The sequence below is a fragment of the Hyperolius riggenbachi genome, chromosome 12 (assembly GCF_040937935.1).
Source record: "Hyperolius riggenbachi isolate aHypRig1 chromosome 12, aHypRig1.pri, whole genome shotgun sequence".
NCBI classification, from domain to species: Eukaryota; Metazoa; Chordata; class Amphibia; order Anura; family Hyperoliidae; genus Hyperolius; species Hyperolius riggenbachi.
In genome coordinates, this window is record NC_090657.1 from 200,632,381 (window position 1) to 200,659,352 (window position 26,972).

The 26,972-nt window shown below is 45.4% G+C and overlaps 1 protein-coding gene across 2 annotated transcripts in view; it reads right to left on the reverse strand.

The window, feature by feature from the left end:
* The window catches only part of PREX1 (phosphatidylinositol-3,4,5-trisphosphate dependent Rac exchange factor 1), a 369,932-nt gene that overhangs the window by 115,165 nt on the left and 227,795 nt on the right, over nt 1-26,972 (reverse strand). For both annotated transcript variants that reach the window (XM_068263360.1, XM_068263361.1), the window contains 4 exons: nt 26,585-26,729; nt 19,032-19,132; nt 14,232-14,335; nt 13,066-13,115 (listed from right to left, as the gene is read on the reverse strand). In XM_068263360.1, the coding sequence (XP_068119461.1) occupies nt 13,066-13,115; nt 14,232-14,335; nt 19,032-19,132; nt 26,585-26,729 (400 nt within the window). The remainder of the gene's footprint in view (nt 1-13,065; nt 13,116-14,231; nt 14,336-19,031; nt 19,133-26,584; nt 26,730-26,972) is intronic.

Sequence of the window (26,972 nt, forward strand, 5' to 3'; positions counted from 1 at the left end):
ATCAGCTGTGTGTTATGGATATATAGCCTATGACTCCTCTACACACTGTACAGTGCATCAGCTGTGTGTTATGGATATATAGCCTGTGACTCCTCTACACACTGTACAATGCATCAGCTGTGTGTTATGGATATATAGCCTGTGACTCCTCTACACACTGTACAGTGCATCAGCTGTGTGTTATGGATATATAGCCTGTTACTCCTCTACACAATGTACGGTGCATCAGCTGTGTGTTATGGATATATAGCCTATGACTCCTCTACACACTGTACAGTGCATCAGCTGTGTGTTATGGATATATAGCCTATGACTCCTCTACACACTGTACAGTGCATCAGCTGTGTGTTATGGATATATAGCCTATGACTCCTCTACACACTGTACAGTGCATCAGCTGTGTGTTATGGATATATAGCCTGTGACTCCTCTACACAATGTACGGTGCATCAGCTGTGTGTTATGGATATATAGCCTATGACTCCTCTACACACTGTACAGTGCATCAGCTGTGTGTTATGGATATATAGCCTGTGACTCCTCTACACAATGTACGGTGCATCAGCTGTGTGTTATGGATATATAGCCTGTGACTCCTCTACACACTGTACAATGCATCAGCTGTGTGTTATGGATATATAGCCTGTGACTCCTCTACACACTGTACGGTGCATCAGCTGTGTGTTATGGATATATAGCCTGTGACTCCTCTACACACTGTACAATGCATCAGCTGTGTGTTATGGATATATAGCCTGTGACTCCTCTACACACTGTACGGTGCATCAGCTGTGTGTTATGGATATATAGCCTATGACTCCTCTACACACTGTACAGTGCATCAGCTGTGTGTTATGGATATATAGCCTATGACTCCTCTACACACTGTACAATGCATCAGCTGTGTGTTATGGATATATAGCCTGTGACTCCTCTACACACTGTACGGTGCATCAGCTGTGTGTTATGGATATATAGCCTGTGACTCTACACACTGTACAGTGCATCAGCTGTGTGTTATGGATATATAGCCTGTGACTCCTCTACACACTGTACGGTGCATCAGCTGTGTGTTATGGATATATAGCCTGTGACTCCTCTACACACTGTACGGTGCATCAGCTGTGTGTTATGGATATATAGCCTATGACTCCTCTACACAATGTACAATGCATCAGCTGTGTGTTATGGATATATAGCCTGTGACTCCTCTACACACTGTACGGTGCATCAGCTGTGTGTTATGGATATATAGCCTGTGACTCCTCTACACACTGTACAATGCATCAGCTGTGTGTTATGGATATATAGCCTGTGACTCCTCTACACACTGTACGGTGCATCAGCTGTGTGTTATGGATATATAGCCTGTGACTCCTCTACACACTGTACAGTGCATCAGCTGTGTGGTATGGATATATAGCCTATGACTCCTCTACACACTGTACAATGCATCAGCTGTGTGTTATGGATATATAGCCTATGACTCCTCTACACACTGTACAATGCATCAGCTGTGTGTTATGGATATATAGCCTGTGACTCCTCTACACACTGTACAATGCATCAGCTGTGTGTTATGGATATATAGCCTGTGACTCCTCTACACACTGTACAGTGCATCAGCTGTGTGTTATGGATATATAGCCTGTGACTCCTCTACACACTGTACAGTGCATCAGCTGTGTGTTATGGATATATAGCCTGTGACTCCTCTACACACTGTACAATGCATCAGCTGTGTGTTATGGATATATAGCCTATGACTCCTCTACACACTGTACAATGCATCAGCTGTGTGTTATGGATATATAGCCTGTGACTCCTCTACACACTGTACAGTGCATCAGCTGTGTGTTATGGATATATAGCCTGTGACTCCTCTACACACTGTACAGTGCATCAGCTGTGTGTTATGGATATATAGCCTGTGACTCCTCTACACAATTTACGGTGCATCAGCTGTGTGTTATGGATATATAGCCTATGACTCCTCTACACACTGTACAGTGCATCAGCTGTGTGTTATGGATATATAGCCTATGACTCCTCTACACACTGTACAGTGCATCAGCTGTGTGTTATGGATATATAGCCTATGACTCCTCTACACACTGTACAGTGCATCAGCTGTGTGTTATGGATATATAGCCTGTGACTCCTCTACACACTGTACAATGCATCAGCTGTGTGTTATGGATATATAGCCTGTGACTCCTCTACACACTGTACAGTGCATCAGCTGTGTGTTATGGATATATAGCCTGTTACTCCTCTACACAATGTACGGTGCATCAGCTGTGTGTTATGGATATATAGCCTATAACTCCTCTACACACTGTACGGTGCATCAGCTGTGTGTTATGGATATATAGCCTATGACTCCTCTACACACTGTACAGTGCATCAGCTGTGTGTTATGGATATATAGCCTATGACTCCTCTACACACTGTACAGTGCATCAGCTGTGTGTTATGGATATATAGCCTATGACTCCTCTACACACTGTACAGTGCATCAGCTGTGTGTTATGGATATATAGCCTGTGACTCCTCTACACAATGTACGGTGCATCAGCTGTGTGTTATGGATATATAGCCTATGACTCCTCTACACACTGTACAGTGCATCAGCTGTGTGTTATGGATATATAGCCTGTGACTCCTCTACACAATGTACGGTGCATCAGCTGTGTGTTATGGATATATAGCCTATGACTCCTCTACACACTGTACGGTGCATCAGCTGTGTGTTATGGATATATAGCCTATGACTCCTCTACACAATGTACGGTGCATCAGCTGTGTGTTATGGATATATAGCCTATGACTCCTCTACACACTGTACAATGCATCAGCTGTGTGTTATGGATATATAGCCTGTGACGCCTCTACACACTGTACGGTGCATCAGCTGTGTGTTATGGATATATAGCCTGTGACTCTATACACTGTACAGTGCATCAGCTGTGTGTTATGGATATATAGCCTATGACTCCTCTACACACTGTACAATGAATCAGCTGTGTGTTATGGATATATAGCCTGTGACTCCTCTACACAATGTACGGTGCATCAGCTGTGTGTTATGGATATATAGCCTGTGACGCCTCTACACACTGTACGGTGCATCAGCTGTGTGTTATGGATATATAGCCTGTGACTCCTCTACACACTGTACAATGCATCAGCTGTGTGTTATGGATATATAGCCTGTGACTCTACACACTGTACAATGCATCAGCTGTGTGTTATGGATATAAAGCCTGTGACTCCTCTACACACTGTACAGTGCATCAGCTGTGTGTTATGGATATATAGCCTATGACTCCTCTACACACTGTACAATGTATCAGCTGTGTGTTATGGATATATAGCCTGTGACTCCTCTACACACTGTACGGTGCATCAGCTGTGTGTTATGGATATATAGCCTGTGACTCCTCTACACACTGTACAATGCATCAGCTGTGTGTTATGGATATATAGCCTGTGACGCCTCTACACACTGTACAATGCATCAGCTGTGTGTTATGGATATATAGCCTGTGACTCCTCTACACACTGTACAATGCATCAGCTGTGTGTTATGGATATATAGCCTATGACTCCTCTACACACTGTACAGTGCATCAGCTGTGTGTTATGGATATATAGCCTATGACTCCTCTACACACTGTACAGTGCATCAGCTGTGTGTTATGGATATATAGCCTGTGACTCCTCTACACAATGTACGGTGCATCAGCTGTGTGTTATGGATATATAGCCTGTGACTCCTCTACACACTGTACAATGCATCAGCTGTGTGTTATGGATATATAGCCTGTGACTCCTCTACACACTGTACAATGCATCAGCTGTGTGTTATGGATATATAGCCTGTGACTCCTCTACACACTGTACGGTGCATCAGCTGTGTGTTATGGATATATAGCCTATGACTCCTCTACACACTGTACAATGCATCAGCTGTGTGTTATGGATATATAGCCTGTGACTCTACACACTGTACAGTGCATCAGCTGTGTGTTATGGATATATAGCCTGTGACTCTACACAATGTACAATGCATCAGCTGTGTGTTATGGATATAAAGCCTGTGACTCCTCTACACACTGTACAGTGCATCAGCTGTGTGTTATGGATATATAGCCTATGACTCCTCTACACACTGTACAATGCATCAGCTGTGTGTTATGGATATATAGCCTGTGACTCCTCTACACACTGTACGGTGCATCAGCTGTGTGTTATGGATATATAGCCTGTGACTCCTCTACACACTGTACGGTGCATCAGCTGTGTGTTATGGATATATAGCCTGTGACTCCTCTACACACTGTACAATGCATCAGCTGTGTGTTATGGATATATAGCCTGTGACGCCTCTACACACTGTACAATGCATCAGCTGTGTGTTATGGATATATAGCCTGTGACTCCTCTACACAATGTACGGTGCATCAGCTGTGTGTTATGGATATATAGCCTGTGACTCCTCTACACACTGTACAATGCATCAGCTGTGTGTTATGGATATATAGCCTATGACTCCTCTACACACTGTACAGTGCATCAGCTGTGTGTTATGGATATATAGCCTGTGACTCCTCTACACACTGTACAGTGCATCAGCTGTGTGTTATGGATATATAGCTTGTGACTCCTCTACACAATGTACGGTGCATCAGCTGTGTGTTATGGATATATAGCCTGTGACTCTAAACACTGTACAGTGCATCAGCTGTGTGTTATGGATATATAGCCTATGACTCCTCTACACAATGTACGGTGCATCAGCTGTGTGTTATGGATATATAGCCTATGACTCCTCTACACACTGTATGGTGCATCAGCTGTGTGTTATGGATATATAGCCTATGACTCCTCTACACAATGTACGGTGCATCAGCTGTGTGTTATGGATATATAGCCTATGACTCCTCTACACACTGTACAGTGCATCAGCTGTGTGTTATGGATATATAGCCTATGACTCCTCTACACACTGTACAGTGCATCAGCTGTGTGTTATGGATATATAGCCTGTGACTCCTCTACACACTGTACAGTGCATCAGCTGTGTGTTATGGATATATAGCCTATGACTCCTCTACACAATGTACGGTGCATCAGCTGTGTGTTATGGATATATAGCCTATGACTCCTCTACACACTGTACAGTGCATCAGCTGTGTGTTATGGATATATAGCCTATGACTCCTCTACACACTGTACGGTGCATCAGCTGTGTGTTATGGATATATAGCCTGTGACTCCTCTACACACTGTACAGTGCATCAGCTGTGTGTTATGGATATATAGCCTGTGACTCCTCTACACACTGTACAGTGCATCAGCTGTGTGTTATGGATATATAGCCTGTGACTCCTCTACACACTGTACAGTGCATCAGCTGTGTGTTATGGATATATAGCCTATGACTCCTCTACACACTGTACAATGCATCATCTGTGTGTTATGGATATATAGCCTATGACTCCTCTACACACTGTACAATGCATCATCTGTGTGTTATGGATATATAGCCTGTGACTCCTCTACACACTGTACGGTGCATCAGCTGTGTGTTATGGATATATAGCCTGTGACTCCTCTACACACTGTACAGTGCATCAGCTGTGTGTTATGGATATATAGCCTATGACTCCTCTACACACTGTACGGTGCATCAGCTGTGTGTTATGGATATATAGCCTGTGACTCCTCTACACACTGTACGGTGCATCAGCTGTGTGTTATGGATATATAGCCTGTGACGCCTCTACACACTGTACGGTGCATCAGCTGTGTGTTATGGATATATAGCCTGTGACTCCTCTACACAATGTACGGTGCATCAGCTGTGTGTTATGGATATATAGCCTGTGACGCCTCTACACACTGTACGGTGCATCAGCTGTGTGTTATGGATATATAGCCTGTGACTCCTCTACACAATGTACGGTGCATCAGCTGTGTGTTATGGATATATAGCCTATGACTCCTCTACACACTGTACGGTGCATCAGCTGTGTGTTATGGATATATAGCCTGTGACTCCTCTACACACTGTACGGTGCATCATCTGTGTGTTATGGATATATAGCCTATGACTCCTCTACACACTGTACGGTGCATCAGCTGTGTGTTATGGATATATAGCCTGTGACTCCTCTACACACTGTACGGTGCATCATCTGTGTGTTATGGATATATAGCCTGTGACGCCTCTACACACTGTACGGTGCATCAGCTGTGTGTTATGGATATATAGCCTGTGACTCCTCTACACACTGTACGGTGCATCAGCTGTGTGTTATGGATATATAGCCTATGACTCCTCTACACACTGTACAGTGCATCAGCTGTGTGTTATGGATATATAGCCTATGACTCCTCTACACACTGTACAGTGCATCAGCTGTGTGTTATGGATATATAGCCTGTGACTCCTCTACACACTGTACAGTGCATCAGCTGTGAGTTATGGATATATAGCCTGTGACTCCTCTACACACTGTACAGTGCATCAGCTGTGTGTTATGGATATATAGCCTGTGACTCCTCTACACACTGTACAATGCATCAGCTGTGTGTTATGGATATATAGCCTGTGACTCTATACACTGTACGGTGCATCAGCTGTGTGTTATGGATATATAGCCTGTGACTCCTCTACACAATGTACGGTGCATCAGCTGTGTGTTATGGATATATAGCCTGTGACTCCTCTACACACTGTACGGTGCATCAGCTGTGTGTTATGGATATATAGCCTATGACTCCTCTACACACTGTACAATGCATCAGCTGTGTGTTATGGATATATAGCCTGTGACTCCTCTACACACTGTACAGTGCATCAGCTGTGTGTTATGGATATATAGCCTGTGACTCCTCTACACACTGTACAGTGCATCAGCTGTGTGTTATGGATATATAGCCTGTGACTCCTCTACACACTGTACAGTGCATCAGCTGTGTGTTATGGATATATAGCCTATGACTCCTCTACACACTGTACGGTGCATCAGCTGTGTGTTATGGATATATAGCCTGTGACTCTATACACTGTACAGTGCATCAGCTGTGTGTTATGGATATATAGCCTGTGACTCCTCTACACACTGTACGGTGCATCAGCTGTGTGTTATGGATATATAGCCTGTGACTCTATACACTGTACAGTGCATCAGCTGTGTGTTATGGATATATAGCCTATGACTCCTCTACACACTGTACAGTGCATCAGCTGTGTGTTATGGATATATAGCCTGTGACTCCTCTACACACTGTACAGTGCATCAGCTGTGTGTTATGGATATATAGCCTGTGACTCCTCTACACACTGTACAGTGCATCAGCTGTGTGTTATGGATATATAGCCTATGACTCCTCTACACACTGTACGGTGCATCAGCTGTGTGTTATGGATATATAGCCTGTGACTCCTCTACACAATGTACGGTGCATCAGCTGTGTGTTATGGATATATAGCCTATGACTCCTCTACACACTGTACGGTGCATCAGCTGTGTGTTATGGATATATAGCCTGTGACTCCTCTACACACTGTACGGTGCATCAGCTGTGTGTTATGGATATATAGCCTGTGACTCCTCTACACACTGTACAGTGCATCAGCTGTGTGTTATGGATATATAGCCTATGACTCCTCTACACACTGTACGGTGCATCAGCTGTGTGTTATGGATATATAGCCTGTGACTCCTCTACACACTGTACGGTGCATCAGCTGTGTGTTATGGATATATAGCCTGTGACGCCTCTACACACTGTACGGTGCATCAGCTGTGTGTTATGGATATATAGCCTGTGACTCCTCTACACAATGTACGGTGCATCAGCTGTGTGTTATGGATAAATAGCCTGTGACGCCTCTACACACTGTACGGTGCATCAGCTGTGTGTTATGGATATATAGCCTGTGACTCCTCTACACAATGTACGGTGCATCAGCTGTGTGTTATGGATATATAGCCTATGACTCCTCTACACACTGTACGGTGCATCAGCTGTGTGTTATGGATATATAGCCTGTGACTCCTCTACACACTGTACGGTGCATCAGCTGTGTGTTATGGATATATAGCCTATGACTCCTCTACACACTGTACAGTGCATCAGCTGTGTGTTATGGATATATAGCCTGTGACGCCTCTACACACTGTACGGTGCATCAGCTGTGTGTTATGGATATATAGCCTGTGACTCCTCTACACAATGTACGGTGCATCAGCTGTGTGTTATGGATATATAGCCTGTGACGCCTCTACACACTGTACGGTGCATCAGCTGTGTGTTATGGATATATAGCCTGTGACTCCTCTACACACTGTACGGTGCATCAGCTGTGTGTTATGGATATATAGCCTGTGACTCCTCTACACACTGTACGGTGCATCAGCTGTGTGTTATGGATATATAGCCTATGACTCCTCTACACACTGTACAGTGCATCAGCTGTGTGTTATGGATATATAGCCTATGACTCCTCTACACACTGTACAGTGCATCAGCTGTGTGTTATGGATATATAGCCTGTGACTCCTCTACACACTGTACAGTGCATCAGCTGTGAGTTATGGATATATAGCCTGTGACTCCTCTACACACTGTACAGTGCATCAGCTGTGTGTTATGGATATATAGTCTGTGACTCCTCTACACACTGTACAATGCATCAGCTGTGTGTTATGGATATATAGCCTGTGACTCTATACACTGTACGGTGCATCAGCTGTGTGTTATGGATATATAGCCTGTGACTCCTCTACACAATGTACGGTGCATCAGCTGTGTGTTATGGATATATAGCCTGTGACTCCTCTACACACTGTACGGTGCATCAGCTGTGTGTTATGGATATATAGCCTGTGACTCCTCTACACACTGTACGGTACATCAGCTGTGTGTTATGGATATATAGCCTGTGACTCCTCTACACAATGTACGGTGCATCAGCTGTGTGTTATGGATATATAGCCTGTGACTCCTCTACACACTGTACGGTGCATCAGCTGTGTGTTATGGATATATAGCCTATGACTCCTCTACACACTGTACAATGCATCAGCTGTGTGTTATGGATATATAGCCTGTGACTCCTCTACACACTGTACAGTGCATCAGCTGTGTGTTATGGATATATAGCCTGTGACTCCTCTACACACTGTACAGTGCATCAGCTGTGTGTTATGGATATATAGCCTGTGACTCCTCTACACACTGTACAGTGCATCAGCTGTGTGTTATGGATATATAGCCTATGACTCCTCTACACACTGTACGGTGCATCAGCTGTGTGTTATGGATATATAGCCTGTGACTCTATACACTGTACAGTGCATCAGCTGTGTGTTATGGATATATAGCCTGTGACTCCTCTACACACTGTACGGTGCATCAGCTGTGTGTTATGGATATATAGCCTGTGACTGCTCTACACACTGTACAGTGCATCAGCTGTGTGTTATGGATATATAGCCTATGACTCCTCTACACACTGTACGGTGCATGAGGCAGATGAAAGGCAGAGCCTCACACATCGCCTGCTGCCATAAAGTCTTCTCCAAGGGCTTATTACTGCCAAGAGGCTCACATTCCAGCAATATCACATGAGCAGGGATCTGTCTGTGTTTGTGCTGGATGGGAAAACAAATGATAATTCATAAGGGTGGGGGGTCTGCTAGGTTGTCACTTCTGTCAATAACAGCGCATGTGAGCTGCTCAGGTTTCACCACCGTCCACCAAACAGCTGGAAACCTGCTAAAGTGGAACTCTGGCCATTTTTATGACTTTCCTGTATGTATGTGAAAGAGATCAGCTTAATGTGAATAATCTTATCAATATGTGCTAGTGTTGTAGACATCTTGGCTCTCTGGGGCTGGTGAAATAAAGCTCCAACTAACCTGAAAAGAACAAGTAAAGGCAAAGGCAAGTTAGAGCTGATAACAATTACGGTAATTTTTTTAAAACTCTTGCTGTACTAGAAAAAAGAAAGGGACTTCAGATATTGGCCTCAATTCACTAAGCTTAACTCCTGTCTTTAATAACTCTTCTGAGCTGTTTTACAGTTATCACAATTATATCACCATGGTGATAACAGTAAAACAGCTCAGAAGAGTTATTAAAGACAGGAGTTAAGCTTAGTGAATTGAGGCCAATGTCTTAGTAGGGCTAGTACTATAAATGTATATGTTTATGTCATCATGGAGGTTGATTCATGATTACCAGGGCTGTGGAGTCGGAGTCGTGGAGTCGGAGAGTCGGGCAATTTTGGGTGCCTGGAGTCGGAGTCGGGAAAAAATGCACCGACTCCGACTCCTAATGAATTTGTAACTGTAATTAAAATAGAAAATATGATAAAATGTTCTATTTCTCAGATAATAGTCATTAAAAATAATGTATATATGCAGTATATATACAGTAATAGCTGTGCTTAGTCCACAAAAATGAAATAAAGCAATCAAAATTAGTTACTTGTGCTGCTTCAATCAAGCAGTCCCCGTATTTTTAAGGTCAGATATACATATCTGATTGTGACTGTATATATGATGTGTACACAGGAATCTCTTATATATGTTACGGCCAGAACCCGAAGTGTGGCCACTTCTAGTTCTGGCCAGCCACTTCGGGTTCTGGCCGGCCAATGTGCAAAGTGGCCGCAGCGCAGCGGCCAATGTTAGAAATGGAAAGTTTACATTTATTTTACAGCCGTCTCGCTGCGGCCAAATGTATTAAAAGTTGCTTAATTTAATTAAATATAGCCGGCGGCGATGTGATAGATGAAGCCGCCGGCTTTCGCACTGCCTCCTCCTCCCCTCCTCCTCCCCCCCGCCTCTCTCCTCTCCCCTGCCTCCTATACGACATACGGAGCAGCCGGGCGGGGACACGCGTGTCCCCGAGAGTCGTTCGTCGCGGCAGGGGAATCCTGCCGTTCCTGCAGAGCGGGTGCTGGCAGAAGCAATGTCTGCAGCCTCCCCGCTCTGCTTCCCCTGCCGCGACGAACGACTCTCCCGGCGGCTCCGTATTGTATGGAAGGCGGGGACAAGGAGAGAGGCGGGGGGGGGGGAGAGAATCGGGGGGGGGGGGAGGCAGTGCGAAAGCCGGCGGCTTCATCTATCACATCGCCGCCGGCTATATTTAATTAAGTTTAAGCAACTTTTAATACATTTGGCCGCAGCGAGACGGCCGTAAAATAAGTGTAGCTTTGCATTTCTAACATTGGCCGCTGCGCTGCGGCCACTTCGCAAATTGGCCGGCCAGAACCCGAAGTGGCCGGCCAGAACTAGAAGTGGCCACACTTCGGGTTCTGGCCGTAACATATATACTAAATAACATCTACGCTGTAAGAATAAAGCCTGATGTGTAGCTGTGTCACTAATAGAGATGGTCAATGAGATGGAAATAATTCTGCACTGATGCTGATTTATGCAAATGTATGCACTCCCTTTGCTGATGAAATCAAATAATTTGATATGTTAAAATTTGGTTTGGTGACTACAAATTAAAGGGTACCTGAGACGGATGAAAAGTAAAGTTTTATACATACCTGGGGCTTCCTCCAGCCCCCTTCAGGCTAATCAGTCCCTCGCTGTCCTCCACCACCCGGATCTTCTGCTATGAGTCCTGGTAATTCAGCCAGTCAGCGCTGTCCGGCCGCATGCCGCTCCCACAGCCAGGAACATTCTGCACCTGCGCAATAGTGCTGCACAGGTGTAGTATGCTCCTGGCGGCGGAGTGTGTGCATGCGCACTACGCCCGACTGGCTCAAGTACCTGGACTCATAGCAGAAGATCCAGGTGGTGGAGGAGGACAACGAGGGACTGATTATCCTGAAGGCGGCTGGAGAAAGCCCCAGGTCTGTATAAAACTTTAATTTCATCTGTCTCAGGTTTACTTTGTTACACAGTAGTACTATACTCTACATATGCACTCCCCACAGAGCTGCAGGGAATACACTGAGAATGCTGTGCACATTGAACACAGAGGTGTTGTCTGTCACCCATAAACCTTGTTCAGATTGTGCATGAAGAATGTGTAATAGAGGAAGAATCTCCTCATTCCCCTGCAGAGCACCTGCACATCATTCTTACATGTACCCACACTTACATTGCCTAGGGCCTGATAGATGTTCTTTGTTCCGGTCTGTACCTTTTACAAGTACTCTTACCAAGCACTTGTTTTAGTCTATGACTAAAGGGAATAAATATGGCAGTCTCCATATCCTTCTCATTTCAAGGTCTTGTAAAATTCCTAAGCGTTGGCAGTTAAGAGACGAATTTCATGTTACATACCTTTAATCAACAAAATTGTAATATGCAAATTAGAGGAGTCGGAGTCGAGGAGTCCTAAACTGAGGAGTCGGAGTCGGTGGATTTTTGGACCGACTCCACAGCCCTGATGATTACTGTACTAATGCGCGCGCGAGTAATCGCCTCTTCCACACACTAATAAATTAGAGCAATTTAATCATCCCCCTGCACATTACACGTGCTAGTAGCAGCGTAGTGTGTTCCTTAGCAACAGCCGATACTTTCAATAGCCGTGCGGTAGTGACGTATCGATACCGCAATACGTCACCAGCGCACCTGCTACTTCATTAATTAACGTAATAGCGGCCCCGCTTGGGGGCCCTGGGGAGATTTCCCAGGTTGCTCCTATGGTAGCCCTGGCCCTGACATCACCAAGGAAATGACATTAAGCAGATTCATAAATCACCAGTACTGGTAGAGCGCAGCCGGCAGCTAACCAGAGCAAAGACCAAAGCCATGACAGCATTGCCCCTTGGAAGCACTGACCAGCACTAGGCTTTCCGGCAGGTGCAGAAAGGCTGCAATGAAAGGATTCCATCCCAATCCTTGCCCTAAAGCTGCAACTACTGAACACCGTGGAAAAAGCAATTTCCTATTACAGGTTCTGTGTGGCTTGTTCACCACTGGCCAGGCTCCAGCAACTGATATAGATTTTCCAGCGTTCCTCGCACGATTATTCTTATGCTCTATAGTAGGAAGCAGAGTGATGTTATACACTTACTTGACCACTGGCGTCAGTAGGCTGTGCAGCCGGCAGTACAGTCTCACACCCTGAAAAACAAGAACAGGTCACATATCAGCCAATCCGCCACACCTTCATTATCCTGAAGTCATACATAGATGGAGGGACCGCTGCCTAAAGGAGGCCTTAAGCCCCATCTACACGATACGATTCTATTTAAGATCCGATTAAATCCGACATGTCCGATCGGGATTCGATTCAATTTGCTATTGTTTTGCAATGGCAAATCGAATCCCGGTCGGACATGTCGGATTTAATCAGATCATAAATAGAATCGTATCGTGTAGATTGGGCTTTACACTTATAGATGGCAACCAGATTCAACCGTCAGAAAAAAACACACACACACACACACACACGCACCAACACACACGCACCAACACAAACGCACGCACACGCACGCACGCACCAACACACGCACGCACACACACTTTTTTTTAGTAACCGATTTAATTTCCAGCACTGCGTTACATGTTGGCGCTTTATAAATACAATAAGTAATAAAAAATAAATTGATTGAAAATATATCAACTCAAGCCAAAACCTTTATTGTCTTCAAACATGTGACAGGTTTTTATTGATTTGGGACTCTAGGCAAGTAGCAAATTGTGGCCCACCCCTTGATGGCCACTTGGCTTTTTTGATCAGATTTGGTTGGCGCTAGAGTCAACCAGGCCCTTTGTCTCTCTCTAGGCCCTAGGCATCTGCTTTGTGAATGATCCTGCTCTGAATGGAGTAACCTTAAACAAAAGCAGTACGTAAGGGAATGTGGCCCTATATTTCAGTGTCTATGAATTCTCCAGCGTTTGATTGGTTGTTAATAATGGTTTCACATCACGCAGATCCAATCAGAAAGCGGCCATGAACAAGCTTGTGTGAAGTGATCACAATGACACAGAGGAGACGGGAAACACTATTAGTGACAGTAATGCCACGAGCCAGCCCCCTGGTCACACCTGTTCATCACGTCGTCACACACGTCACCCTGATATTCCCAGTCCAATCAGCCTAATGGCCGTATCTCCAGCAGCAGCAATTAGAATGAGCCACACACAATGACTTCAGAGATGTGAACTTGTCACAAGCCATGGAATAATGAAATGACCACAGCAGAGTATGAGGCCACCAGAAAATGACATCCTTACCTTTGACATGATGTCCTCCAGCTCACTCCTGGCTTTGTATGTCCCATCGTCATATCGGAAGCGGTACAAGACCTGCTCATTCTTAAACTGATGTTTATCTGAAACTGATCACAACAATAGATATTAATGGCTGTCCATCATGTGACCAGCTGTGGTCATCAACCCCAGAACTGAAAATGCAATATTTACAAAAAACACACAAATTGTGTTTTCTTCAATAAGTCTCTAATGGTGTTACTATATTAGTCTTGCGACTGCACTTTCCAGGAAGGCTGTTAACCATCTGAAGGCTGGTCTCGGACACACCCATTTGTAGGTTTGTGGAATGGAGAACACGATTATGTCACAACTTCCAACTTCCTCTGGTCTGGTATCATGGGAGAATCGATATGCAAATATTATCAGCACACCAGCTTCGCAGTTTATAGCACTCTCTTTAATGTGCCGGGCCCCACACTCCTTGATAAAGGGGGACCCTGAAACCCCCGAAACCATTGCTATAAGTGCTACAAACTGCAAAGCTGGTGTACTGATAATATTTGCATATCAAGAACACTTAAATGATTGATAGTTTGCCGACTCCACCTCTGGTGTCATGGAAGGCCCACTTTTATAGCATTCACCAGCAAGAAAGTTAACTCACTGTCTAAAGCTCCGTACGCAGGCTAGACTGCGGTCATCAATTAGCGATCTCTGATGGTTAACAAGCTACACTGACGCACACTTGAAATCAGCGACGGTACAACAATGGTATGCCGATCTCCCCACACAGTGCAACAGAGCAGTTTCTAATGTTTTCCTGCTCCTGAGATGTGTCGGGTCTCTTCTGTTATTCCCAGCTGCACGCTTTATGCTTGCATACCTCCTCCCAATCACGTGACATGCATAAGAGAACCAGAGGTATGCAGCATAAAGCGCGACACTGTCAGGAAAGTTAGAGGAGACACAATGCAGCACTGGAGCTGGTAAATATTACACTGCTCATCTGTGCTACTCTGCAGAAGGAGGAGGAGCAGGACCCCCACAGTCACTTTAGTTACAGCACTTGGTTATAGACTGTTCAACAAATGCTAAATCCTAATAAACAATTTTGGCTGCGACTTAAACTATGTTTTAGATTTTAGCCCATTAAAGAGACTCAGTAACAAAATTTTCATTCTTATTTCTTCTATCCTATAAGTTCCTATGCCTGTTCTAATGTGGTCTGGCTTTCTGCAGCCTTTCCTACTTGCACAGGGACTGTATTATCTCTGTTATATGATCTAATCTTCTGTCCTCTGTCGCTCTGTCGGGCTGAGGCACTCCGACTGGAATGTGCAGGGCTGCTTGTGATTGGATAGAAGCTATACACACCCTCTCCAGGCCCCCTGCAGGCTCTGTATGACTCATACACTCTGCTTATGTGAGCCTATCACAAGCTGGTTAGTTTGTTTGTAAACACTGCCTAAAACTGGCAATTACAAGCCAGGTTTGCAGCAGAGAGTGGCAGAAAGAGCACAGAGGGGTCCAGGAGAACATAATGAATAGAATGGTATACTTTTTGTTGTAAGAATTTTAGAGTACAGATTCTCTTTAAGTGATTGGGTATGACAAAGACTGGTTTCAGGGAGGAAGGCATTTTTTCAAGACGCAGCTGCATTTGCATTAATAGCAGCCCATCGTCCTTGGCAGCGCAGAATATGTGCAAGGAAGTCTTGTCAGTCACTAAGCACATTATCAATCCTAGCGTGTGTGCTAAACTGCTCTGGACCGGACAGTAAAATGAAAGGAGGCTGCACAAACCACCTGCAGGGGGCGCTGTAGGTCTTGCTGTTGAGGATGGAGCAAGCAGAACTTCTTAACACACATAACTATTTGACTCAGCAGCAAAAAACCATCTGAAAGCAGCCAGAGAGATTTCACAATCATATATTTCACAAGATGAGAGAGCTGATGCCGAGGAAACTTCTCCAAGAAGATCACAGGACCTCTTCACATCTGAGAAATCTGTATTGCAGAATATGTCCTGGCTTTACCTGCCATCGGTGGGTGGGTGGGGATGCCCATGCCAGTTTTCCAAGCTGCATCTATTCTGTATTGCCTGGGATCTGCAGCTCCTGATATACTCGCTTCAAAGCACACCTGTCATGCCCTAAGATGCAGTGGCGTAGCAGTAGGGGATGTAGAGGCTTGCAACCGCACCAGGCCCACCCTCAACCACAGTATTAGCTCATCAATGGTGCTCTGCTGGTAATGATCACTTCTATATTTGCTTTGAATTGAGGTAATCATTAAACTGTTCCCCTCCTCTGCTTACACCTCTCATACTGTGGATGTCCTTGGCAGGTTTTGGTGCACAACATGGATTATTATGGTATGGTTGGGGGGCCCAATATATTGCACTGGGGCCCAAAGCTCCTTAGCTACGCCACTGCTTAGTCGACATGATGCTAGTGGCCTGGCTAAAAAACTGACCCTCTGGCCAAAATACTTTGTAAATCCCTCATCTGGAATATAATGCAGATCCGTGTTCCGACATTTCCCAGTGACATACTTTTCCTAGAGAAAGACTCCATTACAGCCAGGATCTCAGTATTACCATGAGGGCTGCCACCTGCACAAGCCTGCAGGTCAGAATGGTCAGACTGTCCTGTCTGCATACTAATTCCGAGCAGCCAACTGAACATTTTATAGACAGGCAACTGTACAGCCTGGAAACTTACATGACATTAAAAGGAGGCCAGTACTGTCTGCCTCTGTATTCCTCTCATGACAGGTGTTCTTTATAACTCCACAAAGGAACAAATGTGAAAACAGCATAATGTCAAGTCTAAGGAACCGTAAGGCCCGTCAGTTGGACGGCTGAAACGGCACATTTGCCGAGCAATTCAGCTTCCTGTCTTCCGCCCGCCAGTGCAATTCAGGTGCAATTTAAATGCATCCAAATTGCATCTGTTGTAACACCACGCGCAGGGGCGTAACAATAGACCCTGCAAGGGATGCAGCTGCAGGGGGACCCAGAAGCCGCAGGGGGCCCTGTACTGAGAGACTGACAACTAAGGGCAAGGAGAGAAAAACCTTTCTGCTCTCTGGACAATTGTTCTAATGACTGCATCTGCTTAGCCACTGATAATCAATCATACAAAGTTTTGTAGACAATGATTTGTAGACAGTCCCTATTTAGTGTGTAGGGGGAAGGAGCCCCATGCAAACTTTTGCAGGGGGGGGCCAGTGATTTCTAGTTACGCCCCTGACCACGCGTGTCAATCGATGACACTTGGTGGCTTTACTGGGCGGCGGAGGAACGGGAAGTGTTAAGCCTGAGCGTGGCTGCAGCAGCACTCAGACCTCACTCCGTGGGGAGGCCGTCTGTACAGTGTTGGTCAACCGGCCAGCTGACAGGCGGTGACTTCACCAACTGTCAGCTGACCCATGTGAAAGGGCCCTAGCACATCCAAATGCAGGAATTCTTAACTGTGCAAATGTCATCATTGCTTCCTGCTTGTCTGCAGAGTCCAGAGAGTCCTCACCTAAGACGGGGTGGAGCCAGAGCAGACAGTCCCAGAATACCTCAGGGCTTCATAGAAAGGATGAGGTGAAAAATGTATAGCCTACCTAAAAGCTTCCATGTGTGTGTGTGTGTGTGCGTGTGTACCACCACACTATGCATGCGCATGGCTGCGGCCGATCGGCGGGCATGTGTCACTGCTCAGTGCCCCTTACCTACCAGGCTTAAATGACTAATATATACATGCACACACATGCCTACGGACAGGTCATGCTGTGAATTTGTGACCTAACGCGTGGAGAGGAAGGACCAGCCCTGGGATAGCAGAGAGGAAACCTGCTCAGATTTAACCTATAGCGCTATATAAATGTCAGGATTTCCTCAGGCTATGGCCTGCAGGATGTTTACATTGCAGGGCAGACATATACAGCACTACAAACATACATTCTTACTATACATATGACCGTCACAATGTCTAGACAAGGGCTGCTTTCCTGTAGGAGTTTGTGTTTATAGCGCTATACTGGCTGCTATCTCCTGCAGAGATCCTATCCCTTCTGAGGGGCCTGATAGTAGGGCAGGGGGCTCTGTGTAATAACTGCACCCATAAACAGCCGGGTCGCGCCATGTAGAACAGCGGAGGGGAGGATGAGGATGTTGCCAGCATCTGATTCGCAGACCCCGTCAGTTCTGCCGCACGTGAATGCCCGCTGAACAGCGAGTGCTGCAGAACTGCTGTCTGCTGCTGTTTCATTACATTTTAGTGAACGGAGAACTGATTAAAGCGAGAAGTGTCGGTTTCACTTCCACGTTTGGACCATTGTCAGCATTCTGGTACAGCGTCCGGGAGATGCTTCTAGAAAATGTGGTCTGAAGCAGAATGAAAACGTGAACTGGTCTGGGAAATGGGAAACAAGAGCTCTGTGTGGAGAGAAACGAAATCTTGCAGAGACTGCAGAGGATTCCCATAAGCAGCTGATTACATAAGGTCCTGCTGTGATCACAGCTGAAGACAATCAGAGCTTGTTTTAGTGTGTTTAGAAGCTCATTGACTGATCAGGACTCCCGAGGTTGGTAATTTCCTGTACCGCAGACTGTTCATGCTATAGGCTGCAATCCTCTCAGAGGTACAGTCTATGCCACGCCCTCTTGCAATCTGAACAGCTCCACCCACAGAGTCTAAACTCCCCTCAACTCAGCTGCTTCAGGTCAGTTACCATTTGGCTACAGGTCCAATTCAAAACCGCCCTGTGTTTCAGAGGCAGCACCATGTCACACTGATGTTGATCTGATGACACAGCGACCCCTCTTACCATGGTGGATGATGCCGTTCTCCAGAAGGGCCTGGCCCAAGTTCACGCCCTCCTCAGGTTTGCTGATCTCTCCATTCTCCATCAGCCAGGACACAAATTCACTGCAGAGACAGAGAACACTGCATGTTAGGGGTAGATAATGTCACATTAGGTGAGAGACATTTTAAAGGAAAATGCATACCCTCTATTTACTATCACTTCTGGCTTCCTTTTGCCTCCAATATCCTACTGGTAGGGTTCATCACCCCATTATATTCAGCATGTGGGCAAAGCCACCAAAGACTGGGTGAGAGGGGATTACTAAAGTCAAGAGAGATATGCAGAGAGCGTTGTACTCTTGCGTCAGACTGGCCGAAGTTACAGGACCCGGTACCGGCGATACAGAAGGCTGAGGGCGGTGGCGTGGGGGCGATCCCGACGCATGAGGCTGGAGGAAGCCCCAGGTAGGTATAAAACTCTTATTTTGTACGGTCTCTGGTTTCCTTTAAATAAAAAACATTTCTTTGTTCCAGCTGATACAAATCCTGCAATAAATCTTCAGTGTGTCTACTTCCTGCTTTCATGGAAGCTGACCTAGGGCTAACATCCTGTGTTTACAAATTAGCTGCTCTGCCTGGCAGAGGAGATTCCTTAGCTGACACAGCTGCAGAGATCAAATTACAGTTGTAATCAGTCACATATAAGGGGGAATTAGGCTAAAATCTCTAAAAACACATACAAGGTGCATTTTTTATGTTTTCCTTCTGTCCTGTGCAAGAGTTCAGGTCCAGTTTAAGGATGCCCTCGGTAAGCTGGTGCAAAGGATATTAAAAAAAAAAAAAAAAAAAGCACACAGGCCACATGTTCAGCAATTTGGGGGTCTGTAAAACTGGGTGTTGTGGGGACAAGTTAGGAAAGTGTAACAGAAGTTGAGCATGCTTCATCTTACAGGCAGCTCCTTAGCAGCTACACACATACAGATACATACATGTCCTAGGCCCGTCCACGTGAAATAACCGGCATATATTACATGACAGGTTACCTTTGGACTGCATGCTGACAGAGCAGTAAAATCCCCCAGTGAAAGCTGCTGTAACTCACCAGGGGGGCCACAAAGCTCTTCCAGACCACATATGGCTCACAGGCAGCCTTGGGAGGCTTCTGAACTCTTCTATTAATGGGCAATTTACTGACGGGGCAGAAAATGTTCTGTGTAAATATTAATTATCTGTCTTTCATCTATATTAAGGGGGTGTTGCAACCGCCAGACTCAGCCAGATGAGTTTGTATTTAATATGGACTAATGAAATGAAGCTAAACAACAATGCAGAGGGGCTGCCGATCTTCAGAACGGTAACGGGAGCTGTGATGCCTCATCCCTGATTGGACGACAGGCCTCAGGTCACATGACTCATCTCTACAAACTCTCCAAATAATGTGTAATGCTAGCCTCAGCCACAGGTATAGTATAAGGCAAGGTAAAAGGCCAGCTTTGGTTTAAGGCCATACACTTGTCGGTTTTACCCATCGATATCCAGCAGAATCGATCACTTTAAACAAATCTGCTAGAAATGTATGTTGCAAACTATGCTCCGAACAATCGATTTCCATCCAAAATCGATTTGATCGATCTTGCAGGACTGAAAATTTTCCTCAATTGGTGGCGGATCAGGAGCACATCGCTAGCAGCATTCAATCTGGCAACTACTTAAGGGGCCCATACACTCAGCCGATTTTCTGGCCGACCGATCGATCCCGATCGATCGATAGATCGATTGCAAATCGGTTGGCCAATCGACCGATCGACGGCCGATTTCGATCGATTTCGATGGATTTCCATCGAACTGGCAGGGTGGAAAATTTAGGTCGATCTGATGAGATTGCTTATCAGTTTGCATTGGCCTTAATGGAAATCTGATGGCAAAAAAATGCCATCAGATCGAATTGCAATAGATTTCAAACTGAAATCTATTGGAATTCTATCCTGGTAAAAAATGTTCTAAAAATGCATCAGATAGATCATCAGATGCATTTCTTATCTATCTGCTGCCAATCTGACGAGTGTATGGGCACCTTTAGTGTTGGCCTCAGAGGTAGCTCTCACCTGTATCGCCGGAGCACCTCGTCCTGTGTCAGGTGGCTTTTCTCTACACTGCAACGCTCCTTCTCCCGGTGTCTTCTCTCCCCGTGTCATGTGACAAAAGCTAGAGGTTAAACACTAGAGGTCCAGAGTGTATGCTGTGGACCCCTAGCGTATACTGCCAGACCTCTAGTGTCTGAACTCCAGGGTGTGTCACATGACACAGGGAGAGAAGTCAAAGGGAGGAGGAGCGCTGGTGGGACGTTAAATCTGCTGATAAAACCTGGGAGGAACACAGATGGGGGAGACCTGGGCGACAAGGCAGGCTGCAGCACTCCACACATTTCCAATAGATTTGTGTGCAGCTAATAGATCCCTCTCTGATCAGATTCAGTCAGAGAGGGATCTATCTGATGATCGATCTGGTGCCCATCTATAAGTGTATGGCCACCTTAGTCTTGGCACACATAGGCAGATCTACAACCAACCTTTCAGGGACCCATACTGGATATGATTGCCAGATCAATGTACGCATGTGTACAATCCCGCTTCCAACCATCCTATGTTCTCCAGGAAGTTCCTGCATGTTCTGCTCATGTCACAGTCTGCAGAAGACTTCACTTCCAATCCATGGAGAATCTGATCGTTCCACAAATTGGAAGTAAACATCTGGCTCTGAATGCTAAGTCTAAACGTGACTTTAAACGTCACAATCTCTCCAACAATCGATTGTTCGATCAATCGGATTGGGTTAATGGCGCTGATGGATTATGAACGATCCTTCTATTGATGGTTCCGGCGATCCAGATTTCAGAACGATTTTTTTTCAGTCTGATTGGACTATCATTATCTCCCCCTCTGTTGGTGGGTCTGAATAAACGTTTCCAATCTGTCGCAATGTTCGAATCAGATGCTCGATCGTTCGGGAAATTGGATATTTAATGGGCACCTTTAAGCGATTTTCAATCAAAATAAAAGTTAATTAGATTTTTTATTTTTTTTATAGTAGTTGAACCTAAAATTGGGTGCTGTGTGTGGCCACATTTAGCCGTGTGCAAATGGTGAGAGCACCCCACCTCCTCTTCTGTCTCATGCTCAAATACCCGCTAACAGGACCCACTTGAAATCAGAGGGAACAAATATTTATTACCCCTTCTGGTCTGGGGAATTCCATTTGACGGGAAGCCACTTCCTGTCATTATTAAAAAAGAAAAAACAGCCTTTTGGCTCCGCTGTGGATGAGAAACAGAGGGTCCTTCAAATGTGTTCACAGCATAACAGCAGATCTCAGGCGTACCGTGCGTTCCAGTGCACTAACCAGCGTGCAGCAGCCAGGACCGGAACTAAAGCAGGACCCTGCCGTGTTTACAGCATAACAGCAGATCTCAGGCGTACCGTGCGTTCCAGTGAACTAACCAGCGTGCAGCAGCCAGGACCGGAACTAAAGCAGGACCCTGCCGTGTTTACAGCATAACAGCAGATCTCAGGCGTACCGTGCGTTCCAGTGAACTAACCAGCGTGCAGCAGCCAGGACCGGAACTAAAGCAGGACCCTGCCGTGTTTACAGCATAACAGCAGATCTCAGGCATACCGTGCATTCTAGCGCAGCAGCCAGCTTGCAGCAGTCAGGACTGGAACTAAAGCAGAACCCTGCTGCGTGTAGTGCTATATCTGGTCATGAGACATGTAGGCTATGCTTTAGTTGTGCCATAGTGTTTGGTTGAGCATTCCTGGTGAGGAGTGATCATGTAAAGGTAGCCATACATCTAGTGATGAAGGGCAGATTCGACTAAGAGACAAATCTCTCTCTGATCAAATCTGATCAGAGAGATCTGTCGGCTGCCCATACACCGCAGGCCGATTCTCTATCAAATTCATGCTGAAATCAATCAGGAATTGGCCTTCCGACGACGCATCGCCGCTACCCCCCCTGCCCGTCAAATGTGCGTCCCCTCCCAGTGCACTATACTGTACCTGTCCTCGTCCTCCACTGGCTCCAGGCTCCATCCCAATCTGCATACATGTGCCACACGTGGTTGTCAGCGTATACACAGGCGCGTGTTTGACATCACACACGCGCCCACTTTACTCCGGCTACCACGCGGGGCGCATGTATGCAGATTGTGGACTGAGCCTGGAAGCAGCAGCAGACAGGTGAAGTATAATGCACCAGAGGGAACATTTGACATTTGGGGGGACAGTGGGGGGGTTTTGACGTTCGTCCCGATATCGTTTGCCGTTACTGCCGTGCACCCAGTTCACCATGATGGCACATCCTTTCGATACCTGCAAACAATTTTGTCAACAAATTGGCCACATCGTTGATCAGGCAGCTCTTGGTGGCAAAGATTTTCATCCAATTTAATATTTATTATTATTATTTATTTATAAAGCGCCAACATATTCCGTGGCGCTGTACAATGTTAATTGTTAAATCGGTGGGTCAATCGGCCGCCAAGTCGATAGATGTATCGCCCCCTTAAAAGGTCAGTAACAAATGACCTGTGAAATGTTCATACAGCTTCCAGGGCAAGATTCATCAGCTGTGCGCATGTAAACACATCTGTTTCAGGACATAACCATGGATTCCTACACGTAACTGATGTGAAGATGTTTTCCATCCACAGAAAAAGATAAGTTGCATCCATGCTGAATACATTTGTGTGCATTTGTAGACATTTCATCACTTTCACAAAAAAACGTTGTCAGTTCTAGCAACGTGCAGGAAATACAGTGACTTGCAAAAGTATTCGGCCCCCTTGAAGTTTTCCACATTTTGTCACATTACTGCCACAAACATGAATCAATTTTATTGGAATTCCACGTGAAAGTCCAATACAAAGTGGTGTACATGTGAGAAGTGGAACGAAAATCATACATGATTCCAAACATTTTTTACAAATCAATAACTGCAAAGTGGGGTGTGCGTAATTATTCAGCCTCCATTGGTCTGAGTGCAGTCAGTTGCCCATAGACATTGCCTGATGAGTGCTAATGACTAAATAGAGTGCACCTGTGTGTAATCTAATGTCAGTACAAATACAGCTGCTCTGTGACGGCCTCAGAGGTTGTCTAAGTGAATATTGGAAGCAACAACACCATGAAGTCCAAAGAACACACCAGACAGTCAGGGATAAAGTTATTGAGAAATTTAAAGCAGGCTTAGGCTACAAAAAGATTTCCAAAGCCTTGAACATCCCACGGAGCACTGTTCAAGCGATCATTCAGAAATGGAAGGAGTATGGCACAACTGTAAACCTACCAAGACAAGGCCATCCACCTAAACTCACAGGCTGAACAAGGAGAGCGCTGATCAGAAATGCAGTCAAGAGGCCCATAGCGACTCTGGACTAGCTGCAGAGAGGCAGCTCAGGTGGGAGACTCTGTCCATAGGACAACTATTAGTCATGCACTGTACAAAGAGTGGCAAGAAGAAAGTCATTGTTAACAGTAAAGCATGAGAAGTCCTGTTTGCAGTTTGCCACAAGCCATGTGGGGGACACAGCAAACGTGGAAGAAGGTGCTCTGGTCAGAGGAGACTAAAATGGAACTTTTTGGCCAAAATGCAAAACGCTATGTGTGGCGGAAAACTAACACTGCACATCACTCTGAACACACCATCCCCAATGTAAAATATGGTAGTGGCAGCATCATGCTCTGGGGGTGCTTCTCTTCAACAGGGACAGGGAAGCTGGGTTGATGGGAGTTGAGTTGATGGGAAGATGGATGGAGCCAAATACAGGGCAATCTTGGAAAAAAACACCTCTTGGAGTCTGCAAAAGACTTGAGACTGGGGCGGAGGTTCACCTACCAGCAGGACAACGATCCTAAACATAAAGCCAGGGCAACTATGGTTTAAAACAAAACATATCCATGTGTTAGAATGGCCCAGTCAAATTCCAGATCTAAATCCAATCGAGAATCTGTGGCAAGATCTGAAAACTGCTGTTCACAAACCCTGTCCATCTAATCTGACTGAGCTGGAGTGGTTTTGCAAAGAAGAATGGGCAAGGATTTCAGTCTCTATGGGCTTGATTCACAAAGCCGTGCTAACTGTTTTGCACGGGTGTGCTAAACAGTTAGCACGTGATGTGCCGTTCGCGGACTTCTGCGCGCGCAAAGTGCCTACGTTTCGCACGATCGCGGACATTTGAGATTGTCTGTATGTATAACTACCTTGGTACCACTCTCAATCACAATAAAGGAAGGTCTTCCGTTAGGAGTGATGAGACATCTCCTAGAACACAGCAGAAGCTACTTTTATGTTTTCTTTGGCGTTACCATGACCTGGACAATGTGTTTAGTATTAGCTCCTCTATTCCTTACTAACAACAGGTCGACTTTCTTTTCCAACTCCAAACAAAACCTTATTTACACTCTTGGATATTAGTGGGGCAGGGTCAGACCTTTTGCCAGTTTGCGGAGTTTGTTATTGCTGTCTATATCCCAGCTGCAGAGAGAAATCAGATCACTTCTTTCCTCCGTGACACTCAGGGCTTGAATCTAAACCTATGTTGCCACAAGGGAAGGAAGCGAGTCATGGCAGTAAAAGCATAATGATCCCCACTCTAGCAAAAAACAAGCCGGTTTCCTACATCTGTAGGGATTTCCTGTCAAAACAGGAAGTGAAGACATGTTTTACCACAGGGATGCTGACAGCAGTAAAAATAGGGGTTGTAGGCCTTAACACACAAACAAAGATAGATTAGAAGTGTTGGGTGTAGCTGGGCTTTAAAGTGGGCCTCTTGCACAGGACACAAGGAAAACCTAGAGAAATGCACCCTGTATGTATTTAGAGAGTTTAGCCTGTCTAATTCCCCCTCATCTATGACTACTCACAAGTTGTAAATTGATCCCTTAGCTTTGTAAATACGGGATGTTATCAATATGTCTGTTTCCATAAAAGCAGGAAGTAGACACACAGCAGATTTATTGTGGGATTTTTATCAGCTGCAACAAAGAAATATTTTTCTTTTAAGGTTATTAGGCTGTTGATTATCTTTTAGAGCAGAGTGGAAGTTCTGAGTTCAGGTCCGCTTTAAAGGGATTTGCTGATTTCCTGTCAAAACAGGAAGTAAAGGACATGTTTTCCCAAAAGGGATGCTGACAGCAGTAAAAATAGGGGTTGTAGGCCTTTAACATGTTAAACAAAGATAGAATAAAAGGTTTGGTTGACGCTGGATTTTAAAAAGAATCAATTATTCATGAATGTGATGAAAAACATGACCCAGCTGTTAAGTGACCCTTCCAATAAAGCAGGCTGGCAGTGGCGAGCGATGAGGTCACTGCGCTGCTATTTTGGGTGACAGAGGGGATGCTGTGCTGCTGCAGTGGAGCTGATAACGGGGAGGGTTTCCCATCTCTCAGTAACTGGTCTGCAGTGTGAATAGGGCGCCCTGTGAGCGCCGAGCTCATTACGTATGCAGGCTGCGGCCCTGCGGGAACCCTGCAGAGCCTTTCAGGTCACAGCTATGAAAGGCTCTTTTCAACTCACTTTCCATGGAAGCATTTGGAGATGGTGCTGAACTTCCTCCTGCGGTCCTTGATAAGGCTGGATTTCTTGCTGACCATGTGATAGAGCTTCTCGCCTTTCTCTGCGATCATGACGTAGGCGTCCCTCTCCATCCCGAGCTTCAGGCCTGAAAGCAGAAAAACGCAAAGGGGGTTATCTCACGCCACAGGACGATTTACACAACACACACAGTTTCCTACTACATAGGTCCTTATAGCGGACAGCCCCGGCCAGACTCCACTATGTGCTGTATCAAAAATACTTCCTCCACCTAGATCACTTATTTGGTTATGGCTTTCCCTTGCTTAAAGCGGATCCGAGATGAAAAACTAAATATAACAAGTGACTTGTCTATATATCTTATCTAAAG